Genomic DNA, 18,099 nt, shown 5'->3' on the forward strand with positions numbered 1-18,099 from the left:
GGGTTGTGGAAAACTCTCAGACGAAATATACAGCAGAGTTTCACCCGTTTCATGTGGAGTGGCGTAATACTCTATGAAATACCCGATATTCGCGCTATACAGTAGTTGTGAAATATATTTCTCGATAGTGCTTTTTTCACATCACGGGTGAAACTCCACTGTATGTAGTGCCTGAGGAATTTCCATCTATTGGCGACTTTTCCTCGACGTGCGTTGCGCAGGTTCTACCCGGCTGATGAGTCGTCGTCACCAACCCCTTGCTGTGGCGTTGGCGAGGCTTGCCCTCTTCCTCTGTTTCATCCTGCACGCTGCTTCGAACCAGCCATGGAGCCTATCCCCATACCGCAGTCGATTGATCTTACAGCTGATGCTGTTTATGAGGCCTCGAGGATTGCATCATCGGGTGATATCAGCTTGCAAGGAGCGGTGGAGATGGCGTTGCTAGGATGTGTATGCGAGTGTATAGGAAAAAGACCTGCTGAAGTGCTGTCGTGGTATGGTGGGGCAAACGGAGAGAAAATTTCACAAGTCGTGAAAATCAACCAGATGTACACTCGCGAGGAAAACCAAGGCGGTGCTCAGCAGGGAGGTTGCGTGAAATTGAAAGTCGGAGAAAATCCAATACGAGACGCTGAAAAAGTCAACTCTGCCGCCACTGGTTTGGTCGGGACTGGTCGGCTAAGGCTGGACGCTAATCAGTCCTGGACACCAGATGAATACCACACTTTCGCCACTTCACTGAGTGAGAGTACCAAGGCTAAGATAGAGTATATAGAGGAACCCACTGTTACATGGAATGACGACTTGGTTCGATTCGGCATCTCTATTGCTATGGACGAGAGCCTCGCCACTGCAAAGAGCTTCCCTGCTTGTGAGAGAACTGATGTTCACTTCGTGTTGAAGCCAGGGGTGATCGGTTGGCGTCGTGCATGCCAGTACGTGGCGTCTTATCCTCATTGTTGCTGCCTATCTAGTATGTTCGAGTCATCGTTAGCTATGTATTGGTATACAGCATTGGCCAGTCTATGCGGAGATGAGGTCTATCACGGTCTTAGTACTTCTGGTAGAGTCATTGAGCCTAGGAAGCGGACGTATGAGGACATCACCAAGAAGAGCGGAGGCCAATGGTTTGTCAATGTACACGAATGTGAGGAAGAACTGAAGACTATCACGGCGGCTATAGTGCGTGAAAGTGATGATTTCTCTATTTTCTGACAGACTGTTGCATTGCGTTCGCTATAAGGGCGGCAGCATTGGAATTTACGAATTTACCAGTTCATACACTGCCTCCTAGGAAGACTATTACGGCAGCCTCTGTGTGTAGTGATGATCATAGTGATCTTCTATTTTCTAATTAACTGTTGTATTGGGTTTGCTATAAAGACGACAGCATCGGAGGTCTTGGGGGGGTCGAATTTACCAGTTAATACAGCGCGATTGATATTTTGTTGATGTTGTTATCCGCTGATTCCATCCTCTCGTGTTGTTGTATAAGAGTACTGATCTCAACTGTTGCCTTTATATGAATTATGTCAACTCAAACGGGCCAACTGTGAGCTCTCGAGTTTCGTTCATAATGTCTTCGACTACCAATGGCTCCTAAGAAGAGGCGTATAGCGAAAAGGTGTCCCCGATGCGCTAGAATAGTGGCCACACGGAGTGAACGGCCATGCACCTCCTGTATGGCACGGGAAAGACGACGATTACTAGCTGAAGCTGACGATGATACTAGAGGGGAGGTTGTCGACTATTCAGAGAGTCGATCAGAAAAAGAGGGAGAAATGGCCGCCACTAGACCTGTGATTTCACTGCAGTTCACTAGGGATGTCAATGCAACAGTTGAAGCTGAGGTTAGGCCCCACGTTAGTGGGATAGATGGTTGAGAGTGGCTTTACTCAGGAAACGACACCAAACGCGGAGCCGGAATTAGAGCGGGATAGGTCCCCACGGATAGTAGAAGGAATGTAAGTAACCTCTAAGATCTCGCCCCTCCGTCGCCTTATGGCATGCTTCGTGAGTTCTCGTGCCTATGATCAGCCCGAGAGCATCTGAACAGACACCTACTGCTAGTGATTTCGATAGAGTGTTGGCCTCTAGGGAGAGGTATAGAGCCGAGGCTGGCAGGTAGACTGTGAGGAATCGACGAATGATTTGTCGGTGGCGTGGTATAGGTTACAGGCCAAAGTGCGAGATTTGTCCGTTCGTCGAGAGCAGACAGTCGAACAGAATAAAGCGATGGATGCGACTCTGCAGGATCGAGCAAAGCAGATATCGCAAATGCAACGTGTATGGTCCTCCTGGCTAATGCTCGCTGCTGCTGAGGTATTGTTCTTCTTGTGAAGACTATAGATAATCTTCGCTGTGCGGTGCTGCAAAGGAGATTGGATGCGGAGAAGATACGCAAGCGAGCGTGTTGGAGCCGTAATCGACTAATGAAGCGCAACGGCCAATTAATGGAATACTCCGCTAAGTTGCTGACAACAGCTCAAGAGTTGCAAGTATTTCGTCTCGGTGTGGAATTTATTTCTCATTGTCACTTTTGCCAGGCTCAGCTGAAGGTCAGCAACGCCTCGGTGGAGGCGATCCAGGAAGCAGCAGATGACCTCTCACTCTCGGCTAGGAACTCAGTCGTTCCATCACAGGTCGCTTTATTGTTACTTCTGTTTCGGTCAAGGAGTAGCTCAGGTTGTTGATGGGCTCGTATCGACATTGCCACCGTTGCCTAGTTGGGATGATGATGAAAATGCTGAGGAAACTAACAACACCCGCGAACATAATGACGTCACAGGCGAGCATAGGAAGGATTGGTCAGCCCGCGTATTGGCGTTGTGCTTCAGAACCATCGACTTTGGGTGGTAAAGACGCACCTCAGAGACGCGTCAAGCAAGAAGAATAAGTAGCCGACAGTAATCGAGGTTTATCATTGACCTTGCTCAGAGATTGCTGTGAAGAGCACCTCCCCGACGTGCCTTGTGAGGAGTCCGTAGATAATAACGTCGAGGCTAGAGGCTAATCCTCACTATTATCATCGTTGAGCTCCATCGGGGATTCCGAAGAGGCGCGGCGTTACTAGTGTCAATGCACAGGGCATGTCGATAATCAGTTTCGATGCTTTTGATGATCAGTTCGGGGACGATTGAGTCAGTGTCACCACTCGCGTTATTGTACTCGTACATTTTACTCTACATCACATATGTAGATATGAATTCAAAATTGGAACTAAATTGTACCACAATATGAAGTTGGTTTATGTATTTCATCTCTCTGGAGCTTCTCACAAGATGAGGCCAGGCTAGGAGCGCTCGAAGGTGCGGGAAAGTCAGCTCTGCGAACTTGCGGCTCTGCAGTCGTCATTGAAACCATGACTTCGAGATAGGATAGTTTCGAGCACGCAACATTGGCCCGTTGAGGAAATGCAAGATTAAACAAGTGCGCAAGATGTGCATGCACCATCGGATCGGCGTCGCACGACCAATGTTCAACGCTAGCTTGCGTTGCGATATGGCGCGGTATGACGAGGCGTGGCATCTCTACTGCTGGGCTTGCTTATTGGGTCCGCGGTTGAATTGAATATGTAGGGCGTTTGGGTTTTGTGTTATTATTGTCATCATCTGATCATCTTGTTTTGATATTAATACTCAACAATGGCTGTGGAGTGTAGCACCCCGTCTACACTGTCGGGCCTAGATCGAGATAGTGTTCATCGCTATTCTCCTCTCGTTGAAATCAAGGATCAAAGTGCGCCACAGAAATGGTACTGTGATGCATCAGCAGTAGAAGTTCCCCAAGGTGTGGTATCAGGTTTGAAGGGTATTTAGGAGACGTAGATGTGGCTAGGAAAATGGTAAGTATAGTTTCTGCTGGGGGCGGTCGTAGGCCTCGCCCTTAGATCACAGTTGCTTTCCAAGATGACATATGGGCTTCAAAGACAGTGCCAATGTCAGAGGTAAGGATTCGGAACGCATCAATGAAATATGGAAGGATGAGTGTCAGGCACGGTTGGTGCCTCCCTTGACCAGCAAGGCGCTCAGCAATGCATATGACTACAGGCCTGAGGTGGGGGATACAGTCGAGGTAGGACGAGTGGCATCCTCTATGGGGTAATCGAATGGTCCCAGGTTCGATCCCCGGCTACGGCACATGCTCCCGCTAGTTGGTGGAGTGGCGAGATTGTCAGCATTCGAGCTGATGAATTTTTCTATGTCAAAAACACCGACTTACATGAGCCTATTATCGTGGAGCGAGGGAACCTTCGTCGGCCCGTCGGGCATCATATGGACGGAAATGACTCTGGTGGGAGTTTTAGTAAGATGGGGTCATTCAGCGTTTAAGGTTGTGATAGTAGATATTAATAGGTCCTACGAACTTGACGGACTTGAGTTCAGAGACTGTCCAGGTCCCGAGAGTCCTCGCCGATTGGATAATGAGTGATGATGGTCAAGGCTGCCTCAATCAAGTAGCGATCAAGTCCGGCCTTCTTAAGGTGACTCATGATGTGGCGGATTTGTGGTATGGGATCGAGTTGCTCCTTGATCAGGTAACGCCTCGAGCCGATGCAAAGAGTGGTCCTTCGGTTACTCTAGTGGGAAGTCAGCGTGACCTTCACCGCGCTAAGCTACTACTCGATGTTCACGTGAAGCACCAGAAGGACATCCAGAGCTTCCACGAGAAGCGGCAAGCGATGCTCGACGTATTAGCGATGCCTTCGTCACGATGGCTGTGATGATGTGGAGCACCTCAGGCACTGTCATCTCGTCGTGAGAAGTTGGAAAGCCAGGAGTCGACTACTTTCAATATCGATGCAAATTTGGTCGGCGTTATGATTGGCAAGAACGGGGCTCACATCAGTCGGGTTATCAAGGACTATGGCGTGGAGGTGAATGTAGCTGACAAGGGCACTGCTAGAGATCCTCAATCGAGGAGGGTGGTCATATACGGTCCATCAGTAGAAGCTGTTAATAAGGCTAGAGCCGAACTCGAGTACCTCGTTGAGAGGTGATAACAAGGACAGCTCCTGTATATTTTGTCATCCTCGACGCCGTTTGACCGACTCTGTTGTAGATATCCGATACCGCAAGACTGCATTGGTTGGGTTATTGGCCGTCGGTTTGCAACTCTGCATGAGATCGCAGACTCTGCTAACCTAAACTATGCAAGGCTGGAAGACACATCGCATTCTCCCTGTCTAGTCCTCTGTGGGAGGAGACAGGATCTGGATGATGCCAAGTTGTTGCTTGACAGTCATCTACAGTATCACGACGTGTTTGAAGATATGGCTAAGGAGTCTAGAGAGCTCGGTGACGAGTTTTATCGGCTAAATGATGTACCCGATTATCAGCGAAGAGGAAAGGGCAAAGGTAAGCGACATCACCACATTAGGATGGACATGTATTCCTCTCAGGTAAAGGTAAAGGGAAAGGCAAGGGTGGTGGTGGTGGTAAAGGGCGAAGTAGAGGAAGTGGATCCTCTGATTCTACGAACTCAGCGGGTGCCGGCTGGCCCGACCGACGGAAAGGGTCGGTTGGTCAGCGAAATACTGCTTCTAGTGCTAAGAAGTGGGTTCAAGTGAAGAAGGACGTAGCGGCACCATCGGTTGCTAGCTGATGGCAATGCTGATTAGCTGTCAAAGCCAATGTATATTTTTGCTATAGAGTACAGCCCGCCAAGATGGTGGTATATATCGTGTGTACTTTCTTGTCTCATCATGGACATTTGTTCATTTGGATGGCTCTTGTAGCTACTTTACTTGTTCGCTAGTCTCGAGATTTCTCGATTGCGAGTAGTCGTAGTGTGTAGAGCATACATATCATTACTGTGCTCTATTGGGACGAGGTTGAGAAGTATTTTTATTGATTTATGGTCTTGAGTTTAAGAGTTCACTGCCAATGGCGATGTAGTGGAGTTGACGCGTGACGCAAGAGGCTTGCGGCAAGACAGTAATGAAAGGATTGTGGCTTTTGGTATCACACGAAATAATACCGCTGCAATCTACCCGTGTACAAAGTGAATTACGTAATGTGAAAGTTGATAAACTGGTCGTTCGATAGTCGTAAACTCTTTGTGTGATTTGTAGCTAGAGCGTCATAGTTGTTACTCCATAAAGGAGTTCAGGCTTGAGTATTCAAGCGTTAAGCTAATGCAGCAGTCCAGCGAAGGACAACTGAGTGATCTTGTTGATGTCACCAATTCTTGTGGTTGTCAAAGGTGTTTAACAACACAGTGAGAGCGTCCACTGGCTAGCTAGTGATGTGACTAACGCAAGATGAGCTTTCGAGAATATCACGAATGTAACACGAATAAATGGTACTTAGAGATGGTATGAGCAGAGTTCAGAAGAAGTACTCCTCGGTGACGCGCGTTGCTCCCAATGGTGACTGAACATATTCGTCAAGGAACCACTCGCCTAGAGAGCTCACCTGTAAGGGATTGCCATCATCATCTTCAGAGTATCCCGCTATCGTTTTAACACAGGCTTCCGCCCCAACATCGAGGCAACCGAGGTCGGCAGCGATGGAATCAAGAACGGTCTCTGACTCCGTTTCCCCTCGAGAACTTTCCGGCGCCTATCCAAGCGTATGATGTACAGTAGGGTGTAGATGGACGACTCACCGGGCCGAAAATATTAAATCTGCGAGTGCCATTCTCGCAGATTTCCATCACACTAGCCGTGTTGCCGAATCGAAAGCAATAGTTTGGCGCCGACCAAACAGTTGATACACACCGATCAGGGAAGAGCACTTGGTAACCCTGAGCTCCACCGCATTTAAGACCCTCAAGGGTTGCTGTTAAACTTACATGCATGCAGAGTTGATGGGCTCGGACCATATGATCTAAGCCATTCATGTGTAGGAATTTAACCGTGACATCATGGCCGAAAACATACCTAGGATAGATACAGAGGATAACAGGCGGCCGCCGTCTCACCCTGCTCCTCTAGGGGACACTGTAAAGCCGGAACCAGAGGGTAACTCCTTGTAGTCGCGGACCGATGAATTGGGTTCCTGAAATTGAGGTCCATTATACTCAAGTCATCGAACTTGCCTCACCTCAACCACAACAGGCTCGGCGCTGTTACTCTGTACGTGCATGCTGGAGCCGTCCGGGTCAGACCTGAGCGAGAGTAGAACTTTCTCAAGAATAGGGAAGCACCTCACCAGACGATATCGGCAAGGGGGCCTTCATGGGGAATCTCAGCAAACCGATAAAGCAGACGTAGTTGGTCCAACGTGTGCACTGATGGCGAGAGCCCGCCGTGAACCTAGATAAGAGACAATACCAACTTCTCGGCAGATTAGGAATGTCTACCGCTAGAGTTCGCCCGCCCACCACAGCGGCGACTGGAAGGTAGTCGAACATGTCAGTGAAAGATCTCCATACACTCAGGTCGTCATTGTACTTCAGAGAGCACTCAGCGTAAAAACCATAGACCTTCGAAAAGAGGGAATCAATAACCAAGGAGTGATTATCACGTGTACTTCACCTGAGTGATCTGTCGGGACTCATGGTTGCCACGTAGAAGGCTGACACGGTCGGGATAGCGCAATTTAAGACAGCATAGTAGGGTTATAGTCTCTACACTCAGAGATCCTCGATCAACGTAGTCACCCTGAGAGCAATGGTAAACTCCAATGTTGAGTAATACACACAATGTCGAAATATATCTGTTCGCTTTCCTCAGCCCAGCTGAGGAGTTTTCTCACTGATAATAGAGGTTTACATACGCATTCGGGGGGAAACCAGTAAGGACCAAGAAGAACCTTCCAAAATTTCCCTTCAGATTTTTCGTATTGTCACCACCAACAGATGTAGTTGACCATGTGTATATTTCTCCCCACATCGAATACACAGTATATGATACGGTCCATGATAATGATGAGAGCAGGTCGCGGATTGAACTAAATGAGCACCCGCTGGTAAATGAGAAAATTACTTACCAAAAAGAGGTAGTTCACATCAGGTACAGGGCCGCCTACAGCCAGCAGCTCGATAACGTCATGGAACTGCCTGAGATTGCCCAGTTATTTAGTCATCTTCAACGTGGATATGCATACCCATGAACATCACCAGCAACAGTAACAGGTGGCTGTAGTTGAAGGACGTTGGACTCTTCTACTAAAATGTCCTTTAATCGCGCACACAGCACTCGTATTTGGGGAGCTGACAGGAGCTCACACCTGATGATAATGGTCCATGAATAGCAACGACAGAGTCACGGGCTACTTCTTCGCCTTCTCGACGCATGCATCAACGTCGAACACACTACTCCGGCTGGGAAGGGAGCCTTTCAGCAACAGTCTACTGCTACTCTCGTTGTCCAACTTTGACAGTTTCTCAAATACTGTGGACTTCACCGTATTGACGTCATACGACATGAGTATCAACACGCATGGAAACCAACAGCTTCAACTGCTGAGCACTACTGTTACACATTCCCTCCCTCCCGAGTGACTGACAACCCAACAATAACAACAATGACCAAGACTACCAAGTCTAGAGGCATAACTCGACAGCCACGTCTACTTGCGTTCCCTCAAACCAGCTTCAGCAGGCACGTCCTCCTTCTCCACTAATACCTAGGGGGTAGGAATAACGAATACTCAACTCGTCATGACCTTAGGCACGTACTCCATCTTCCTTGTCTTTAGAAGTCTCGAATATAGCTGCGGGCTTGCCTCCTCTTTTCTCATACAGAGCTTGTGCATCTTCAATGCCTCTCAGACGCTCTACAATAGCTGGATGAGTGTATTTCACCCATGCATATCTACATACATGAAAAATAAGAGCGAGTAGTGTAGATATTCATCATCGAGAATATGGCAAGGAGTGGTAGGGGAGCCGGTGTGAAAATATATGCACATGCTCAACTACATGTGTAGGTGACATCTGTGGAAATTCCGAGGAAAATTGAGGAAATTATCATTGTTTTGTATACACTTACGCCTGAATTCATAAGTAAACTCTAAGGAGATTCCTGCACTCAGCTGAGGAAGGCCAACATTTATTGCAACACTGGGCGAACCACTGTGAAAATATATGCACATGGTCAACTACATGATTTGGTGAAAATATGGAAATTTTCTGACAAGGATTTCTAGTAGAAATTCTCCACACTTTTACCCAAAATCGTCTATGTATTTCTATAAAACTGACGAGCTCAGTTGAGGAAACCAGGAATATATTCCCATTTTGAGGCGAGCACTCACAGTCTGTCAGGATCCATATCACCAAGATTGTCCTTCTGCAGTTTGGTCAGGGCCGTTTTCAAGTCACCACTACGACCATCATCAACTGAGAAACGGTCGGCTTGAAACTCGAATGTCCTGAGATTAAGAAAAATGATGAACACTAACTACCAGTGGAAAAATAGGAGATAACAACCTACCTGGTTTGGACGGTCATCAGAACGTCAATAGCTTGATCGATCGGCTGCCATAGTCGGGTGAATAGCATCAACGCCACCATCGCTGGGACCGATCCGTCAGGCATTGTAGGGAAGCCAAAGTCGCTGCATATGCAAAGGCATTGCAGGCGACGATGAGGAAGGAGTAGTATGTTACCTCAATAGTTGCACCCCATATCGCTGTACGAAGATTCCATAGGCGTACATGATGACGAACAGATGAGCACTTGCCGCTGTCATCGACTTCACCAGATGATTATGGTACCAATGGCCGAGCTCATGTGATAACACCTAGGAAGATGATCCTTCACAGCGGCGGTCTGGCATGCCCTACCGAGAGGATCTCCTCGTGAGTTAACGTGAGGAGGGTATCAAAAAGTACGATACGTTTGCTCTTCCAAAAACCAAAGAAATAGGCGTTACTGTGGGAGGACCGTTTAGAGCCGTCAACCTGAGCGAACAATCAATCAACTGCTCTCAACATCGTATACAGGTTTTCATATACTTCGTGATTTTATTCGAAATTTTTTTACGAAATTAAATGCAATTTATGTAGTTATTTTAGAAGTGTAAGAAAATATTCACGTAATGTTGGTAACAATATGAAATTTTTAGGATTTTCTTATCGGTTTCTTATACCCTTTCACCCAGATTCCTATGTTGGTGAAACTGCTGAGCTCAGCTGAGGAAAGTGAAAATATACTTCAACATTGGAGTTTCACCACTCGTTTTACGTGAAGTGGCGTAAAAATCCTTGAAAAACGCGATATTTACTCTATGCAGTAGTCGTGAAATATGTTTTTCATATCACTAGGGTGAAACTCCATTATCCTTTATTCCCTCCAAAGTGATACTACTACCATAATACCTGGAAGAGTTTAGTGAGTGGGAAGTGATGGGAAGCAGCCAATGCCTCAATCTTCTCACGAAGTTGCATGTCGTGAAGTGGCTTACAATAGATAAACTCGACGGGGAGGGCGTAGTAGTAGTAGAGACCTACTTCATATTTGTTGAACAGGGGTTGGATGACCGCAGGGTAAACGAACATCATCACCACAACGACAACTTGGGCAAAGACCCAAACGTATCTGAAGTGAACACTAAGGACTGCTGTTACTGATGATGATGATGATCGTACACATAGAAGTATTCACCTCCCCAACGGATCAGGTAGATAACAGGTGGGACTAGGAGAAATACAAATACCATGGAGATGATCTCGGATTTCACAAGATCTGTGATGAACCTTTGAACAAAGAAAATGCACGACGCCTCGGTGTGGAGGGAAAATATGCACATGGTCAACTACATGTGTTGGTGATGACAATATGAAAAATCTAAGATTAAGAAATTTGGGGAATTCTATGCACCCGAATTCGTATGTATACTTCTTGAGATCAGCTGAGGAGAAGGAACATATATTCCTCCAACACTGTACTTACAGTTTAGCGGTCATCCTGTTGAAGCCATGGCGTTGCTCGATAACAAAAGTGCGGTATGCTGCTATTGGAATAGCAATAACCTGATCGCCATATAAAGTCGTCGGACCGCTTCAAGATTGCCTCTACTACATTGTTCATCCAGGATCCAACTATAAACCAGAGTATAGTACGCATATACTCATTTTCAGGGGAAACGACAGTACCTGAGGGGGGACTTCCAAACTCGAAGATGATCACAACAAGAGCCTACCAGTCCACACGAAGAGAGCGCCGGTTACTCTTAGTGTCACCCAAATGTCGAAAAGCATCTCTACAAAGGATACTAGCATTCCAAAAAAGCGCTTATCGTAGTTGTATCTGGAAACGTGGAGTAATTTCAATGGTGCTATTTCGTACTACTACTACTTCTGCGATTTCACGAAAGTTTCCTCATCGACTAAGCCTTTAACTTCATGCGGCATCTGAAGAGGAACGAAATTGAGGTTGTATCCGCTTCACGTGAAATAACGTGACACTAAATATGGAGCATTGGATAACATACAAAACGTTATTCACTGCTCACATTTTTCACTAGTGTTTTTCATACAACGGATGAAACTCCAGTGAGCGGTTATCACCCTTACCTTAGTGCCAGCATTCTTCTTCAACTGCCTAAACTCGAGATACTCATCGATTGTGTTCTGAATGAGGACTGTACACAGCCAAGCACTTCGGAAAAAACCTGTTGCTGTTAGAAGGGACATCATCTATAAACCTAATGTGATGATCATACACCCAGGTTCGATCCCCGGTATCGACATCCAACACAAAACCCATACTCCTAAACAATTATGAAATGCAGTCCGCGTATTCTCCACTAGTGGAAACCACAGCTAATAAGCGATCTCCACTACAGTGACGACCATCGCTGCTACCTTAGGTCCATACCTGTTGCCTTATTACTACCCCTTAGGTATCGGTTGTCCCCTCCAACATACCCCTTGTTGATCTCCGAAAGTGTCACGGCTTACCACCCCGAGCTGCTTCTGGTGCTGACTCCTTCGTGCATCTGCATAACATACCCCTCCCCGCTCGGCAGCCAACTCAAACACAAATCCATCTAGCTACAACATTGACGACGATGATGGTGATGCACATGACATGTAGGGATATATTCAACACCAGCTTTACTCATCCATCTCTTCCTCACACTCCTCCTCCTCTTCCTCCTCCTGCTTAAGAGCTGAAAGCACACTACCTAGGACCAGACCCACATGCCCATCTACTACCAGCCATAGCTTCATCGCGTTCCTTCAAGGACTTGTCTACAACATCCAAAAGTTGCCTGTTGATTCGCATCTCTACTGGGGACATTTCGTACTTGGTGAGGACATTTTGACGCTCCCTAAGGTCGCCCTACTCCGAAAAGAGAAACCTACATTTTATTACTTATCCCTCATCTGCCTCTCCAAAAGCTTTCTGTGCTCAACATTAAATTCGCGTCGTTGTTGAGCACGCAAGGCTTCGTTTTCTCGATACCTGACGTCTTTGGATGCAGCGTCACGCGCCACAAAATTCCCACGCTTTAGTGTCGCTTTCTAAGATCTGAGCTTGCAGGTCCTTCAGCATCTGATTGTGTTTCTTACGAGATTCCCTCTCGGCCATTTGGTGGAATAGATACCTACCACAACTCATAAGCCAACGACCCAGGTTCGATCCCCGGGGCCTCCCAATACTCCTGCGTCTCCTGCCGGATCTCCCTTAGCCTCTCTTCCTTCAACCTCTCTCTCTCCTCAGCTCTAGCGTTGGCCTCAGCCAGCTGCCTATCCGCTCTGTCCTCCATCTCATTCGCCTTAGCATTCTGCTCCTTCACCACCTACATTCGTTCGATTGTCTTATTAAATATACGAATTCGAACAGGAGACTACAGGAACTAATGAAAATTATTTCCAAAATTTCCTCAGAAGTCACCAACATTTGCACATTTCCTCACACTGCCATCTACACTTGCTATCATCACCCACAACCTCGTTACCGTATCTTGCATAGTTTCCATCAGAGCTTTCTGTCGGGCAACACGAGCCTCTAGTTCATCCTTCCTAGCCTGACATCCATCCCACATAGAGTACTTCTCCTCCTCAAAAATATCTTCTATTACCTTTTCTTGCGCATCTAGTATCCTGTTGTACTCTGCCATACTCTCGATATCAAATTGAATTTGCCTCAGCCGCTCCTCCTCACGAATCTTCCTTTCCTTCACATTCTCCTTCATGATGGTCACCATAGCATCCTTCTGGGCCTGAGAGAACTCTCATGAGAAAAGGTACGAACCAGAGAGGAAAGAATATCTTAGGTTGCCCCTACAAAGATTCAAAATAGGTCCGTACCTGCTTCCTCTGGAGTATCTTCTTTTTCTCCAAAGCCATCTCTCTGGTGATCTTCGCCACCAGCTTAGCCTCCTCATTCCTACACCCCCAGCCTCCCAATACCACTCCATCATCAACTTCCCTCACCTGCGCTTCTCCTCTTCTCTCTCCTGCCTAGCCTTATCAAAGTTCATCTGCAGTTCCCTATCCTTTTGCTCCTACCAGCCAAACTCCATCTATTCCCAACCGAAACTGCTGCTGACCTTGATCGCTTTATCTCGTCTCTCCGCATTCACCTTGTCCTCGTACTTCTGCCATTCGTCGATTTCGATTAGCTGATTCTCCTTGAACCTGCAGAGGAATTGTCAACATGCCATACCACTCCATCGCTACTTCTTCTCCTCCTCCACCAGCTGAGCCTTGCGCGATCGAGACTCTCGCATCTACAACGGCAAGTCGATCAACGCCACAATGAAAATATCAACTCCTACTTGTCGTCTCAAATCCTCAGCCAGTCGTTTCTTCACCTCCAGCTCGTTCAACTTCTGTCGAATGCTGTCTTGCTCATGCAGATATCGCGAGTACCTGCACACCGAGAGGTCCCAGGTTCGATCCCTGCACCCGGCATTACTCATCCAGCCTACTCCAGTTATATCTCCTCTGCTCACCTCCCTCAATTGCCCGTCCATTTACACTCAGCCCCTCCTCATCTACGACCAACCCATCACCCACTTCACAGAGTAGTAGCCTCTACCTTCTGGAATCGCCTCCATCGTGTTGGTTGGTCTCTGAGGCCCCCTATAGCTGCTACCACCAGACCGCTGACTGTACGCACTAACCCCACTGACGACCGAAACCTGATCGAACTGCCAGTGGTAGACCTAATCCTATGCTCCTTCCTACTCCATCATCTCCCTTCAAAGCACCACAATCGACCTTTTTCTGAATTCGACGCTCAAGCCTATTGAGATTCGCCTCTGACATCATCACGATCAGCGCAGTATGAAAGATTCCATGTATTACCGGTAACGGGAATATTGGTGTTGTCCAGAAGCCTGTTAACCTCCTTTTTGATAATAGCACTTTTTTCACTACGACAATCGTCCTTGTCGGGGTCCTCATGAGTTGAGTGTTTCTTCTTCAACTTATTAACGATCAAGTCCTTCATCTCTTCACGCTTCTTAATAGCCAGCAGCTTCTCTCTGACCACACCTCACTTTCTGATGAAAAAACCGTCAAATGCCTCCTACCGTCTAGCTGGGGAGATCGCGGCAGAGATGGCTGGCTCGTCATCGGCCTTGGTGTTGGGTAGTTGCTTTGGAGGATAAGCCATAGTAGTTGAGCTAGAATGTGTGGAAGATCGCGAAGGAAATTGGCGAGATCTTGCGACCTTGATAAATCTTGCATTTCCTCAACGCATCACCGCGCGCGTTGTTCCATTTTTAACGTCAAGATGGTCGTCGAGTTCCAGCGGAAGCGTCAAGTGCCGTAAGTGTACCTGATGTGTATCTTGCATGCACAACCTCAAGATTCCTCTCAGTTTCTACACTACCGATATTCAGATTTCTATTGGGCATTCAGCCACATGTCCTCCACTACTGCAATATCACCACCTGAGGCCAGTCCAGAGGCTGACCGGGTCGGCTCGGGTAAAGAGGAGGGGGAGGAGCCGAAAGTGCTGCCTTGTCGAGTTACTTGCCGTGCTCCCAATGTTGAGATTGATCTGCATGCTAGGTAGTAGGGATGATGTACGTTTTCGGACCTATTTTGAATCTTGCACACCGACACCTAAGATATTTCATCCCATTCTAGAGGAGGGAATTTCTTCATGCTTTCCATTAGTGTATTCCGACGGCAAGGAGAGCTCACCAATTCGTCGTCATCATCATCATCCTGTTCATACGTCCCCGATGGGGCTGTGTTTTTCAATAGCCACTCAGCGTGTGATGGTAGTAATTCCCTCTCATACCATCTCTCAGAGAACTCGTCATCCATCTTAGGCGCTGTGACGTTGGACGAGTCCGATGGGGGTTCAATTCTACTCGACTGCAATAGGATAGAAAAAGACAGAGTGATTGTCATGTGTGGCAGTTGCTACAACAACGAGAACATTCTTGACGTAAGCATAGATGTGTGGTGCTACTTGTGATCCGGTCGATGATGCGGTTCAGTAGAGTTTCAAACACTAGTGAAAAATATATATTCCACGACTATTGCATATATCGCGTTTTTCACAGAGTGTTACGCCACTTCACGTAAAATGGGTGAAACTTCGTTGCGAGAAAACGAATGGTGGCGACACTATAAAAGTTATAGGGGTAGTTTAGGAGAAATCTTTATTTTTTTCTGTAGACATCTATCCGAACTCATGTACAAACTTCCATAGTTAGCTTTGGAAACTCCTGAGCTTAGCTGAGGAATGCGAACATATATTCCTACTCCAACACTGTATAGTAAAACTCCTGAGTTTAGCTGAGGAAAGCGAACATATATTCGTACTCCAGCACTGTATAGTAAAACTCCTGAGCTTAGCTGAGGAAAGCGAACATATATTCCTACTCCAACACTGTATAGGAAACTCCTGAGCTCAGCTGAGGAATGCGAACATATATTCCTACTCCAACACTGTATAGGAAACTCCTGAGCTCAGCTGAGGAATGCGAACATATATTCCTACTCCAACACTGATGTAGTTACCTGGACTGGAGTTCCTCATTAGAGCTGAAGTTGATGGCAGGGTCCTCTACCGGGCTACTAGTGATGATATATTTGAAAGAAAATTCGGAGCTAAACTGGCGGCTCAGGTGAAAAGGAACAGACAATCGGGTAATACGAACGGGAAGAACGGCTATGCGTTGACGGTCCCACCCGATGAATTTAGTAGTAGAAGTTGATAGCTTCGCATTATGGAGGGAGAATTGCTGTTACAGTAAAATTAGAGTTATTGTTACGATAGAATTTTCCCATATCTCAGCTGCCAGTTGAACGCCGTTAATATTCATCATATAGTATTTGAGCTTCGCCACCCGTTTTACGTTAAATGGCGTAATACTCTGTGAAAAAAGGCGATATTTACGACCTGTAGTAGTCGTAAAATATGTTTTTCACACCACTAGGGTGAAACTCCATGAAATATAAATACTTATAAGTAATGCTTAATAAGAGTTGTCGGACGCACGACAGAAGTCGGTATAAAAATCGACAAGAATAGATCTTGACAATCTTCTGATCATCATCACCGTGGCACAAGGCGAACAATGAGATTTTTACATCCGATGAATAATATATAATATTAATAACAATGGAGTTTCACCCTAGTGATATGAAAAACACTAGTGAAAAACATATTTCACGACTACTAGATAGCGCGAATATCGCGTTTTTTTATGGAGTATTACGCCACTTCGCGTAAAACGGGTGGTGAAACTCCAATATTATTATCAATAGATAATATAAAAGATGATGTCATCAGGTTTGCTCACCCAGCTGCCTACTACCTCAGTATCATCGACCTTCATGAGGCTTACGGACGGTGGTGGCTCGGTTCACTATCCTAGTGTTATCGTCGGCGTCTTTGTATTTGACAGGGGAGGTAGTCTTATTAGTTTGGTTACCCGTTCCGACTCAGCCGTTTTTATTCAGCTTGGCACTTTGTCCGAGTTGGGCAGACTTGCCAAGGTACTAACATGATATCGATGAAGGCCGACATAGCCTCGATACCGTCTAAGATTAGCAAGGAGAAGATAGACTCTCCAGGACTATCTGTAATCGCACTCCATGGTGTGGGTTAAGGAGCATTGTATGTACTTCGTGCTTCGACGTCGTATTCGGCAGTCGGGGAGGAGCCAGTTTTGTCACAGTGTGGGCATAGTTAACTACATGTGTTAGTGACAATATGAAATATACAATATAGTGAGAATGCTGAAGACTTCCAACCTCGTGTGTGAGTTTGCATACTTATAAAAAAAGTTTAATCAAAAAGTTAAAATCATTGAAAAACGTTGAAGTAGAAACGATTTAAAAAAGTCGTGGATTCAGCTGGAGGAAACGAATAGGCTTTGTCGCATAGTGGTTGGGTCTAACTCGAAGCCCAGGCTGATATACTCCGTTACATCATATCTAGACTCCAGTGCTTTGCTCGTGTGCGGCGAGAGCGCGGGAATTTTCGTTTTGAATTGGTAGAATGACAATTTGCTCTATTTTGATTTTCTCGCTGTTTTCAGTACTCGATATTTGATGCTAATGCGAATGGTCTGGGGACGACCGGCAGCGCACAGGATGCAGACGCTGTCTCGGGAGTCAAGGCCGACTCTAATGGGCCTCCAGCTAATAGAGTTTCTCAAGATGAGTAGTGTGGGAGTGGCAATTTGGGATAGTGGTATGCGTATCTGCTAGCTTGCGTGAGGTCGTTGGTTCGATTCCTAGTAGCAGCATGTGTATAAGTGCAGATTCCAACGTATCTCATACCACTCCTTTGCTTGCTCATCCAGATATGATGCCCTCGTTACCAAGTTCAGCGCGCTGGCGACTGCTCACAACAAGCTGCAAACTGAATACTCTACATTAGAGATTGAGGTATTAGCAAACTCACTTGTCCATCATCATCATTGTCTGTGTTTAGATTACTCATAGGGATGCTAAGATCGAACAGCTGACGAAAGAGTATAGGGCAATGGAGTCTCGGTAGGCCTGACATGACGCGTTGGGTTCTTTCTTCTTATCGAGTGTGATTTACTAGGATGACGTGTTGAAGGTATAGAGGAATGGCAATAATGTAGTATTACTATGTGTATCGCAATTTACTCGGGATGCCGTGATTCGAATGATGGTGTAATGTCTAGGTACGAGTCGGTTCTACATCAGTCACAATTGACTTCATCTGACTTTCGTATTCTCTTGGATCAGAATCTCG

At 46.4% G+C, this 18,099-nt stretch overlaps 8 protein-coding genes across 8 annotated transcripts; 5 read left to right on the plus strand and 3 right to left on the minus strand.

Moving 5' to 3' along the window:
• Positions 1-324: 324 nt before the first annotated feature.
• Pmar_PMAR014582 (conserved hypothetical protein) lies at positions 325-1,215 on the plus strand (the record flags this gene model as incomplete). Its single annotated transcript, XM_002771502.1, has 1 exon — positions 325-1,215. One exon carries the CDS (start codon positions 325-327, stop codon positions 1,213-1,215), a length of 891 nt encoding a protein of 296 aa, XP_002771548.1.
• Positions 1,216-1,578: 363 nt separating this feature from the next.
• Positions 1,579-3,022, plus strand: Pmar_PMAR014583 (hypothetical protein). Its single transcript, XM_002771503.1, has 9 exons — positions 1,579-1,850; positions 1,900-1,964; positions 2,038-2,124; positions 2,172-2,286; positions 2,343-2,498; positions 2,547-2,642; positions 2,686-2,788; positions 2,838-2,896; positions 2,938-3,022. The coding sequence occupies exons 1-8, from the start codon at positions 1,593-1,595 to the stop codon at positions 2,894-2,896; spliced, it is 939 nt and encodes a 312-aa protein (XP_002771549.1). The 5' UTR covers positions 1,579-1,592; the 3' UTR covers positions 2,938-3,022.
• An 893-nt stretch (positions 3,023-3,915) lies between these two features.
• On the plus strand, positions 3,916-5,604 carry Pmar_PMAR014584 (hypothetical protein; the record flags this gene model as incomplete). The annotated part of the gene is made up of 7 exons (XM_002771504.1): positions 3,916-4,074; positions 4,119-4,293; positions 4,356-4,483; positions 4,538-4,690; positions 4,742-4,995; positions 5,242-5,357; positions 5,402-5,604. 7 exons carry the CDS (start codon positions 3,916-3,918, stop codon positions 5,602-5,604), a joined length of 1,188 nt encoding a protein of 395 aa, XP_002771550.1.
• A 694-nt stretch (positions 5,605-6,298) lies between these two features.
• Pmar_PMAR014585 (protein phosphatase 2B catalytic subunit, putative) lies at positions 6,299-8,411 on the minus strand. Its single transcript, XM_002771505.1, has 12 exons — positions 8,221-8,411; positions 8,052-8,174; positions 7,935-8,004; positions 7,481-7,606; positions 7,306-7,428; positions 7,155-7,258; positions 7,047-7,110; positions 6,925-7,001; positions 6,796-6,883; positions 6,610-6,747; positions 6,417-6,563; positions 6,299-6,374 (listed from the first exon to the last, which is right to left on the minus strand). Exons 1-12 carry the CDS (start codon positions 8,370-8,372, stop codon positions 6,330-6,332), a joined length of 1,257 nt encoding a protein of 418 aa, XP_002771551.1. The 5' UTR covers positions 8,373-8,411; the 3' UTR covers positions 6,299-6,329.
• A 104-nt stretch (positions 8,412-8,515) lies between these two features.
• On the minus strand, positions 8,516-11,588 carry Pmar_PMAR014586 (CAAX prenyl protease 1, putative; the record flags this gene model as incomplete). The annotated part of the gene is made up of 14 exons (XM_002771506.1): positions 8,516-8,573; positions 8,626-8,761; positions 9,204-9,320; positions 9,383-9,505; positions 9,558-9,691; positions 9,735-9,851; positions 10,269-10,349; positions 10,401-10,488; positions 10,539-10,646; positions 10,843-10,922; positions 10,972-11,045; positions 11,093-11,199; positions 11,248-11,303; positions 11,466-11,588. The coding sequence occupies 14 exons, from the start codon at positions 11,586-11,588 to the stop codon at positions 8,517-8,519; spliced, it is 1,401 nt and encodes a 466-aa protein (XP_002771552.1). The 3' UTR covers position 8,516.
• A 420-nt stretch (positions 11,589-12,008) lies between these two features.
• Pmar_PMAR014587 (cyclophilin-RNA interacting protein, putative) lies at positions 12,009-14,520 on the minus strand (the record flags this gene model as incomplete). Its single annotated transcript, XM_002771507.1, has 17 exons — positions 12,009-12,064; positions 12,111-12,226; positions 12,271-12,360; positions 12,404-12,502; positions 12,558-12,697; positions 12,857-12,925; positions 12,980-13,120; positions 13,209-13,287; positions 13,335-13,405; positions 13,451-13,538; positions 13,581-13,630; positions 13,679-13,772; positions 13,819-13,897; positions 13,942-14,044; positions 14,091-14,164; positions 14,211-14,389; positions 14,438-14,520. The coding sequence occupies 17 exons, from the start codon at positions 14,518-14,520 to the stop codon at positions 12,009-12,011; spliced, it is 1,611 nt and encodes a 536-aa protein (XP_002771553.1).
• A 252-nt stretch (positions 14,521-14,772) lies between these two features.
• Pmar_PMAR014588 (hypothetical protein) lies at positions 14,773-14,925 on the plus strand (the record flags this gene model as incomplete). The annotated part of the gene is made up of 1 exon (XM_002771508.1): positions 14,773-14,925. One exon carries the CDS (start codon positions 14,773-14,775, stop codon positions 14,923-14,925), a length of 153 nt encoding a protein of 50 aa, XP_002771554.1.
• Positions 14,926-15,267: 342 nt separating this feature from the next.
• On the plus strand, positions 15,268-17,874 carry Pmar_PMAR014589 (hypothetical protein; the record flags this gene model as incomplete). Its single annotated transcript, XM_002771509.1, has 7 exons — positions 15,268-15,306; positions 15,881-16,013; positions 16,660-16,779; positions 16,830-16,969; positions 17,411-17,535; positions 17,678-17,762; positions 17,809-17,874. The coding sequence occupies 7 exons, from the start codon at positions 15,268-15,270 to the stop codon at positions 17,872-17,874; spliced, it is 708 nt and encodes a 235-aa protein (XP_002771555.1).
• Between the last annotated feature and the right edge of the window lie 225 nt (positions 17,875-18,099).

This window comes from Perkinsus marinus (assembly GCF_000006405.1).
Source record: "Perkinsus marinus ATCC 50983 genomic scaffold scf_1104296962766, whole genome shotgun sequence".
Classification (NCBI taxonomy): domain Eukaryota; phylum Perkinsozoa; order Perkinsida; family Perkinsidae; genus Perkinsus; species Perkinsus marinus.

Bases quoted from the DNA above. Each gene is read 5' to 3' on its own strand.
- Pmar_PMAR014583 (XM_002771503.1), top strand. From the start codon at position 1,593: ATGGCTCCTAAGAAGAGGCGTATAGCGAAAAGGTGTCCCCGATGCGCT. The intron at 2,125-2,171 runs GTAGACTGTGAG...GGCGTGGTATAG, and splicing joins TATAGAGCCGAGGCTGGCAG to GTTACAGGCCAAAGTGCGAG. The intron at 2,643-2,685 runs GTCGCTTTATTG...GGAGTAGCTCAG, and splicing joins ACTCAGTCGTTCCATCACAG to GTTGTTGATGGGCTCGTATC.
- Pmar_PMAR014585 (XM_002771505.1), bottom strand. From the start codon at position 8,372: ATGTCGTATGACGTCAATACGGTGAAGTCCACAGTATTTGAGAAACTG. The intron at 7,607-7,934 runs GTAAGTAATTTT...CATTGCTCTCAG, and splicing joins ATGTGAACTACCTCTTTTTG to GGTGACTACGTTGATCGAGG. The intron at 7,429-7,480 runs GTGAAGTACACG...CTCTTTTCGAAG, and splicing joins AGTCCCGACAGATCACTCAG to GTCTATGGTTTTTACGCTGA.